The following is a 9389-nucleotide window of genomic DNA, read 5'->3' as shown; positions in this document are numbered from 1 at the left end:
TGGAAGTTTACTGCTGGGTAAATCGGATTATTGGTTCTGACGTCATTCCACATTGCAGCGGTTCCGGTGAAAGTTAACAAGTGCACTCTCACTGACAATGTGCATACATTTAGTCTGAAAATAAAGGTGTACCTCCTGAGCATCATTTTATTCTTTTCTCGGTTCGTGTGGCTGTAAAGGTGTCTCTTCTCTGTACTGTAATTATAAAACAGCGCCGCAGGAGGCAGCCATGTTGCTTGTTTGTTATGCGAGCGATGCAAATTGGGAAATGTGTCCTTCCCAACTGGTAACTAACCCAGTTCCCAGCTGCAAACAGACAGTGTTACCCTATCCAGAGCTCCACTTCTATATTGAACTAATACAAAAAAAAATTACACTGAACTATTTAGACATTTAATTCCCCAGTTACTGTAATGAATATTTGAATAAGCGCTTAAAGTACTCCATTTCCCATGATGCTCCGCTGTGAAGCGTTGTCCGTGGCAACGCCGCAGGAAGTGGCGCGCAACTGTTGAAAAGTTGTCACACTGCAAACTGTAAACGACTGGTCTATTTTAAACGCTTAAACCGCTTCTTCTTTTTTTTGTTACGAGCCGCTGCTCTGTGTTATTGAACGTAAGTGTGAACTCTGTTTTAAACTGACTGTATCTGTGCGGTTTCGCTCGCGTTTGTCAAAGTTGCTAATCCGAGTTCAGTCAGTGAAGCCACTCAGATTGACATTTTGTCATCCAGCGGAAATATGTTTGACCTTATTGTCATCTTACTGAATAATACTACACGAGAAGCCTGCAGATTGACTTGTTCTTGTTGTCTGTGTGAACAGATGTCGTTTGCAAGGGTGGGACGTCCACAGCAGCACAGCAAAGGGAAAAGGCCTGTTCGCCCAAAGAAAGCAGCATCCACCAGAAGAGAGTGGGTGGTGAGTACTGACCGTTTGTATTTCACCTACTGGAAAGAAACTAGGAAACTATGACCACCTCTTTGTTCATGTGGCAAAAAACACCTTTGCAACTGTACTCCACTCTTCAGATTATCAGAGACAGTAATGACTTATGTGAACACCAACACAGCCAGGTGCTAAGTGTTTATTTGTGTTCTGCATGATCCCAATAAAAACATATCACACGAAGAGCCAGATGGTTCTTTTCTTGTGCATGCTTGACATTGACATTGTGTTAAATCAACATTGGATCATGCTGTTATTTGAACTTTTTGGGATTTCAACCAGCTAGACACTCCTGCTCCAGTCTAAGCAACATCAGATTATCATTCTGTGATGGCCCTGTGCAACATGATGGTTATTTGTGCCTATCAGGGTAAATCGGTGTGCAGTACATGCACTTCTGAATGCCATTCATCCACCTTTATATAGAAACAGATAATCATAGGTTTACATATCCATTGTAGAACCGAATTAGTGTGTAGCTAGCACAAACAAACAGTGATCAGCAAAAACAAACCAGAACTCATAGATTTTAAAAAGATATGCTATAAATGATTGTTGAAGGAATAGTATGGACATTCTCGATGTGCTTCTACACAAAAACAGTGAAGAAAGCGTTGTGTTTGACAGTCACACACTCTCATTCAACAGTTCCTGCAGGTGGGTCATCAACTAAAACTGCTTTTGTCTCACTCCTTTTCACTTTGTTTCAGAGCACTGTTAATGACTTGTCTGTGCACAAGCTGACGCCTGCAGAGCTGGTGAGGTCTTTAATGATGTTCTCGTTTGTTTGTTTGATTCTTTTTTTAGGACATTTTCTATGCAAAGTGTAATACTTCACTTTATATTATACATTATAACAACACCTAAACTGTTGCTACACAAAGAAACAAAACTGACAGCTAGACTACCCAAATGGGTCAGGCGTTATTTTCTAGCGTACACATGCTTGTCGAATCGCTGTCTTTTGCTGTAGAGCCACCGGCATGAGATTCACAGGTCCCACAACCAGGCTGCAGCTCAGTGGGAGCTGAACGAGAAAGCCCTGAAGCACCATCTCCGACATGGTGGGAGTCCTGTACACTTGGACCGGGCCAGCCTCAGCATCATCAGGGAGGTGTGTGTGTGTGTGTGTGTGTGTGTGTGTGTGTGTGTGTGTGTGTGTGTGTGTGTGTGTGTGTGTGTGTGTGTGTGTGTGTGTGTGTGTGTGTGTGTGTGTGTGTGTGTGTGTGTGTGTGTGTGTGTGTGTGTGTGTGTGTGTGTGTGTGTGTGTGTGTGTGTGTGTGTGTGTGTGTGTGTGTGTGTGTGTGTGTGTGTGTGTGTGTGTGTGTGAGAGAGATGATTCTGTTGTACTTTGTTGTCTCGTCTGTGCTGACTCTGATGTTCCTGGATCTAAACATATCCAGTTAAATAATTTCTCACACGCGGCGGTGTGTTGCAACAGGTTTTCTCTGATCAGCTGCTGCTGCAGGATGTGTTGGCCCGGTCTGACCGAGCCATGGCTGTGGTCAAGGACATATTTGGAGATGCACCACGCAGACAAACTGGTATCACACCTGCTCAATACAGTGATGACTTAACATTGATGCCCTGTTGTTGTTCGCTGTTGAGATGTAATCCACTCGGCCTGTTTTCACAGGACATCCCAGTGTGACTGTGGCCCCAGACTGTGACTCTGACTCAGAACTGCCTGTCCTCCAGAGACCAGACCCTCCAACGCAACTGTCTCTTCTCAGCCAGTCTATGATGGATCAAGATGTGCCTGTCTTGTCCTTATTGACTCTTGTATGCAGATTGTCTTGTTCGGTTGATGTTAACATGTTTAAAATGATTGTTTTTAGGCTCTAAATGAAGTAGACCTCAAAGATGCTCATCTTTCTGACAGTCCAGACTGTCATGTAGTCCGAAGGTACGAATCGTTCCAGAACAGACGAGGGCTGCAAATGACAGGCTGCTGTCATGGTGGCTTAAAGTGGGTTTTGGTTTTTTTGTATTTTGTCTTTCTGCAGGGTTAATGTACGTAAAATAAAGGGACGGTCTCGGGATAAAGTGACACGACAACAGATAGTCCAACATTCCAACTATCACCGAGGAGACAGAGATGATTTTCCCGTGACTCCCTCCTCCAGCAGAATCCCAGACCAAGCAGGTGTAATAGATTTAGCTGTACTGATCACATTAATGCAGAAGAAGCAATGATCATTATATTCAGAGGACATACTAACTCATCCACCCTTATTTTAGCTCTCAATGCCACGGTGGCCGTTCAGCGTCTGCGCAACAAAACCAGTAAATCAGAGAACAGCAAGGATGAACTCACATCCCTGGTTTCTCAAGTCCTAAATCCTGAACTTCTCAACCAAACAGGTAGAGAAGGGCATTGTCGACATTGTCGAAAGGGCAGATTTCCTGCACACTGAAATACTCAGTGTAATAAAAATAATATGATCATTTTGTTTCTCAGAAGAGCTCTCCAGTCACAGGCCCAGGAAAAGTGTTTCTCATAGTTCAGTGCTGGATGGATCCTCTGGTGGGGATCAGTCCGGTCTGGGCCGGCTGCAGGCCTTGCTGGGTCAGGTGGAAGCAGACTTGGATTCGCTGAGCCCAGACACGGCGTCGGCGCAGAGTCCGAAGCAGCACAGAACACAAGGCCTCACTGGATTCTCCGTGGCATTGGTCTCCACCCTGGGACGTTTAGTTCATCTACTGAAACAGGTACTGCCGAGCAGGGACAGACAAACTGATCCATCAGATTTCTAGTTTTATGCAAAGTTTAAAAAAGGCGTTTTTTAAATCAAAGTTTTATCTACAATGAACATCCAATATGCTTGGGGACAGCATGGGAATTATTCATGAATGATCTGCCTGCATTGTGTCAGAGGGAAGATGAAAGTCAGCAGGAGGCAGAAGAGAGAAGAAGACTAGAGCAGGATCTCGGCGAGCAGAGAGGACTGATTGACGCACTCACAGCTGAGACGATGACTCTGAGAGAAGAAGCTGCTTCCCTGCGGGTGAGACTGAACTTTTACATTTCGCAGATTCCACTGTACTGATGTGTGAGATTCAGAGGGTTTTACTCTTTTCCAATGTGTTGACGGCGCCTTTCAGGCAGAGTTGCAGCAGCAGACTTCAGAGCTGGAGCAGAAGTTGGACTCGATGGTGTTGGTGATGGGAGGACTCGGACTACTCGGCCAACACAGGGGCACAACCCAAGTCTCTGACGTCAGCGACGCAGGTTCGTGTAAGTCTTTATATCTCTGCCTGGGAGTGGAAACTGTATGGATTTGTAATTTATTCTCAAAATACTATTTTACAGTGTGTCAGTCTGCACGTGACGCTGAGCACGTTCCCAAACTCCCACAAGTTTTAGTTTCTCCGACTGTCCAGCTTTCTCCCCCTTGCCAGAGTGATAAATGGCAAAATAATCCAGGTTATTTTCTCGTACCTCTCACTTATCGATCTCTCGTCTTCAATGTGACACAACTGATAACTCTGATTTCATTTTTTCTCACAGTGACTAATCCAGTGCAGCAGCAGCAGCTTCCTGCTCTGGCTCGCCTACATCACAGTGTGGACGCTCGGGCTCACGGCTCAGCCTCGAGTCTTACCAGCCTGCAACCCACCAGACTTCCCTCCGCCTCCTCACTGTCGCTGTCCTCAGACCCTCTTCGCACGCAGCTCTCTCCGGAGGCGATGCTGGCTGACGTCACGCAGCTGAGCAGACAGAACGACGTGATCAGAGCTCAGCTCGGCCGGGCCCGAGGCATCAGTTCGGACGCGGGAGGATATATCAGCAGCAGCGAGCAGAGATCGAGCTCCAGCAGCACAGGGAGAGTCGCAGCTCGGAGTGCTGGAGAGACCAGAAGGTCTGTGTCTCCTGAAGAAGAGCCACTGACTCCACTGGTGAGGTTTGATATGGATTTGTGATTTCTGAACTGTGTGATGGAATTTCCTGTGTTTTTTTTAGGTTTAGGTCAGCAGGTTTAGTTGAGGTGATCCACCTTCACACTGGATCGTTGTTTGTTTGTTTTTTTGCACAGGCAAGGACCCCTGACGTCACTGCCAACAGCCTAGAGCAGCGGCTGCTTGAGTTGAACAGGCAGAGCGCAGCAGCCAGGGGGCGGCTGCTCCAGCTCATCGAGCAACAAAAGCAAAGCGCTTCAGGCAAAGTGTCTCCGTCTGTCTCCCCCATCCCTCCGTCCGCCTTCAGTCCAAACGCAGCCGGTACGGCAGGTAAAAGCAGCTCGTCGTGTCGGTCCGACCACACAGGCCGGTTAAAAATCTTTACATCTCGTCCTTTCCAGCAGGAGAAGACGGCGTCGGGGCGTCAGTTCTGCTGCCTGAACAGGAGTTTCAGTTAGACAGTCGTGACTCTGAGAGACGGTGAGTCGGCGTAAATCATGAAAGAAATGTGGGGAGGCAGTTTTTCTAAAACTGCGTGGTCAGAATGTTCAACATGATACATTTTTGTTGCAGAAGTGCCGGATCTGAGTTGTCTGCTCACAGTTTTGGAGGACAAAAGAGGGAAGGCAGAACACAGGTACCCCCTCAACATTTGAACCGTGAACGGTAAATATGTGCTTGACCTACGCTGATCTGTCCTTCCTAACGTTCTTCATCTGTCTTTCCTAGATGGACCACCAGAGACAACGTGAAGGATGGTTTGCGTTGTCCGCTCATGTGAGATGACGAGAGAAACCTGAAGAAATTTTATACAAGTTCAGATTTTAGTATTTTATCCAATTGTGTGTTAATCACTGAATTAAAGTATTTAAAAATGTTTTAACTCTTTAATGAGCTTTGAGGGTTTTTATGTACACGCCTTATTCGTTGTGAATATTTAGATTTAGTTTTTTGCATTTCCGTACAACTAAACCAGATTTATATTAAGTCAATAGTCAATATACTTGATGAGTTAAAGGTGCAGGACATGCAGTTTTGTGCTCTCACCTCACAGCCAGGAGATCCCGGGTCAAATACTGGCAAGACCTTTCTGTGTGGAGGTTGCATGTTCCCTCCACAGGAACGAGGGTTTCCCTAATGGATAATTAACCTTTGCATTTTTTGGAATAATACTTTATATTCTGCAGTGCAGGCTTACAAACTATTTTCAAAATACACTTCAGTCAAACATAGAGCACTGTCAACTCCTTGTTAAATGGCTGCTCATCCGTGACCACTGATTTAAATTGTCTGGTACAATCTTCTCACTGATGCAGCCTGGTTAACCACTTGGTACAAACTGAGGACCTAAAAGACAACCACACTGAGAACGGTCAATTCACTCATGGTCATGTTGCCCTATTAAGTTGTAAAGAGGAAAATGAATGTACTGCAGTCTAAAGTCAGCAGATGGCAACAAAGACTCACTTAGAAAGGCGACATTCTGCAGCAGATAAATCAAACTTCTAGAAATCAGAGTGATGTAATTTTTTCAACTATGTGTAAATTTCTAAATTTTGAAATAGTTATCAAGTTTTTTATCAATAAAAAAATGTTTTCCGAGTTTTTTTTTAACGTTTGTTAATTTTGAACAGAATAGATTACAATTTGTAGTAGTAGTTATTGAGAAAGGACATGAAATTGTATTTTTCTTTGGAGATATATACATTATGTCATCACTATATTGAGAAGCATAATCTTCACACCAAGAAGACATTTCACCTCTTATTTCCTCCTGTACCTTTCTGGTCAATGACCCTAGTGTAAATGTATTTAACTTGACCTTATTCTTTTTAAGGATTCTTAATTTCTTACTCAAACGTGAGCAGGAACTCCTTGGCTTCGTCCACTTTGAATGGATTAAGAAGTCATAAATTAGTGGGTGTGTGCCGACATTTCCCCCTCAGGTGGTGTTTGCTGTTGGTTTTACGGGTTTTCGAGGCGACGCTTCCTACAGAGGAAGGAGAGCACTTGAGTTCTCAAGTCAGTCAGGAGAGCTGTGTGGGTGACGGCAATGCCCAGCAGGGAAATCAAAAGGAGTAAATATTGCAGATAATAACGGGGGGGAGGCATAAAGGCGCCAGGGACAGCGCCCATGAACGGGGGGTCAGAGGTCACAGTGGAGACATAGGGGGAGGCGGGCAGGGCTCATTGTGCCCGGCCAGGCTCACTGAAGGATGGGGTGAATGGGGATTAACCCCACCCCAGTGCCCCTCAATGCCCCCTCCTCCACCACAGGGCACAGAGAGGGTTCCCATGTGACTAATACCTTTATGTGGGCCCCTCAGGAGCCTCAACATACCTCCTCTCTCACACACACACATATACATTCTCACACATGCGTCCAGCAAGTCATAGAGAAGAGGGAAAGCTCAACAGATTTTAATTAGTCAGATTTTACAAAAAAAAAAAAAACATGTGCACGAAATAGAGCTTGAGCATGCTTTACACATGCAATGTGGAGCGGGGCATCAAGCGGGAGGGGGGGTCATTTTCTTCCCTCATTTAAATCTGCCCCCACTTCACCTCGGTGAAGGAGACTGCAGTCACTCAGAAAAGCACACACACTAAAGCTTGTGCACACACTCACAATGTTGGCCTTTGATTGTGACGTAGGACTCGTCACACAGTCGTCTAGACTGTTGAAGGACCCGAAGAGGAGGCAGTTTGTTGGCTCGCTTTCTAAATCATCTCTATTCCTAAATCATATTGTCTTCACTGTTTGAAACATAATTTCCTCTGAGCTACAGTGAGAGTATTTATCATTATTCTATTCTGTTTCTGCTTTATTCAAACATTTTCCCAAAACAAACAAGTGATATACTGACTTATTTTGGGAACTTTCACACAAGTTGATTAGAATCAGGACAAAATGCATTTATTACTGAAGCTTAATTTCTTGAAACCAAGACTAGAATTAAAGATCTTCCACAAACTTGCAGTAAAAAACACATTGGGTTAAATTTTATTTGAAAATACATTTCCTCCAAAAAACCCACAATATTATTAAAGCACTATACTAAACTTTTAAGCAAGCATCATATGAATATCTCGGACTTCACTTTCCTTTAACTTACTACAGTGCAGCTATAAAGCCACTAGAGGGCGATGTTATTTTCTACTACAGCATAATTTTTTAGTTAAAAGTTTTTCACCCCAAACTTTTTTAGCCACTATTTTTTTTTAAATTACATAACAAAAAAATACTACAAAAAAAAGTGAAGTTAGCAATAAATGGCAACAATTGAAAAAATGATTGATTTCAATATGAATCAATGGTAAATAAATAAACAAACAAATAAATAAATAAAATAAATACTAAAAGCACAAACAAGCACAATCCACATGTTTGTTTCACGCATGTCAGACATCTAAACACAGTAATAGATTGAAGACGGGTTGTGAGAGCTGAATGCAGAATCTTTTTTCGCAGTTCGCTGCCTTGTGGAGAAGCACAACTTTCTGGCCGGGCATCCTCCAAACTGTGTCCAGTTTTAGCATCTGCCTGAAGTGACATGTGCGTGACCGAGGAGGCCTTGTGTGTGCGTGCTTGCATGTTCAGCGGGTGCCCATGTGCGTAGGAGTGCAGTTCCACAGCTGTGCGAGGTTCTGATCTGAAGCAGGCTATTGCTCGCTGTGAAAATATTATTGCAAGTGTTTATTATTGCTTCAGTGTGAAACAGTGGGAGTGTTGTTCGTACTGCACGGGTTGGTGGAGTGTCTGTGTGTGTGTGTGTGTGGAGGGATAGTGATGGTTGGGTGTGTGTGTGTGTGTGTGGGGGGGGTTCCTTCTCCCTCTCCTGACTGTTTCCCACCGGCCAGCCCCCGGCCAGTGGCCCATTGCACTCTGGGTAATAGGGAGGCCTATTGGAGTTGATTAGTTCCGGCTGGATCCCAGATAGAGTTCTGACAGGCAGGAGAAACGAGCTCTCAGCGTGACCCCCCCACCCCCCGCTCCCCCCACACATCCCTGTCTCAGGCACAAAGGGAAGGGCTTTTTAAACAACTGCAGTTTCACTCTGCTCCACTTCTTCCCCCACCCAGCCCAAAAAACTGGGCTATTATTACTACAATAACCACATTACACTGCTGCACAAACACATCTTTTACTGCCTCTGCTAAGTGTCTGAGCGTGTGTGCTCTCTCTCTCTCCCTACACTTCCTGCTTTTATTTGTCAGCATAACACTCGGCCTTTGCACGGTTTATGAACGCGGCTAATGGTGATATGGTTGTAGATGCAGCACGCTCAGTGTGTTGCCCAAAGAGGCGGCGGCATACATCAGGATCAGCCTCAGAGGATTGTGATCTCCCCGACAAACCATCACATCCACCATGTTGGACACCTGTGGCATGAAGTGGCGTCCACTGGAAACATTCCTCCGCAGAGCAGCATCATTCACACACTTTACCCCCAAAATGCTTCATACTCCCTTTCCTTTCTATTTCCCACTCTATGTCCCCCCCCCCCCCCCCAGATCCCCTTTTTCTTCTTTTCTTCTTTTC

General features: G+C 44.9%; 1 protein-coding gene across 5 annotated transcripts; it reads left to right on the top strand.

Moving 5' to 3' along the window:
- The first annotated feature begins 479 nt into the window (after positions 1–479).
- On the top strand, positions 480–6446 carry spice1 (spindle and centriole associated protein 1). 5 transcript variants are annotated; one of them, XM_080489129.1, is made up of 18 exons: positions 480–615; positions 824–919; positions 1657–1704; positions 1920–2060; positions 2388–2490; positions 2583–2701; positions 2785–2852; positions 2953–3092; positions 3188–3310; positions 3408–3658; positions 3823–3954; positions 4052–4178; positions 4260–4373; positions 4458–4846; positions 4984–5176; positions 5251–5326; positions 5420–5483; positions 5576–5735. In XM_080489129.1, exons 2-18 carry the CDS (start codon positions 824–826, stop codon positions 5630–5632), a joined length of 2241 nt encoding a protein of 746 aa, XP_080345255.1. In that variant the 5' UTR covers positions 480–615; the 3' UTR covers positions 5633–5735. The 5 variants fall into 5 exon arrangements, with proteins under 5 accessions (XP_080345255.1, XP_080345258.1, XP_080345256.1 ...); XM_080489132.1 differs by having other exon boundaries at positions 4984–5167; positions 5576–5734; XM_080489130.1 differs by having other exon boundaries at positions 4052–4184; positions 4984–5167; positions 5248–5326; positions 5576–5734.
- The last annotated feature ends 2943 nt before the right edge of the window (positions 6447–9389 follow it).

Source organism: Lipophrys pholis (genome assembly GCF_963383615.2).
Source record: "Lipophrys pholis genome assembly, chromosome: 20".
NCBI classification, from domain to species: Eukaryota; Metazoa; Chordata; class Actinopteri; order Blenniiformes; family Blenniidae; genus Lipophrys; species Lipophrys pholis.
This window is presented reverse-complemented; position numbering and strand designations above follow the sequence as displayed.

Coding starts and splice junctions, on each gene's coding strand:
- spice1 (XM_080489128.1), top strand. CDS start 824: ATGTCGTTTGCAAGGGTGGGACGTCCACAGCAGCACAGCAAAGGGAAA. Junction 4,374..4,457: donor TAAATGGCAAAATAATCCAG/GTTATTTTCTCG, acceptor TTTTTCTCACAG/TGACTAATCCAGTGCAGCAG. Junction 5,177..5,247: donor AAACGCAGCCGGTACGGCAG/GTAAAAGCAGCT, acceptor CGTCCTTTCCAG/CAGGAGAAGACGGCGTCGGG.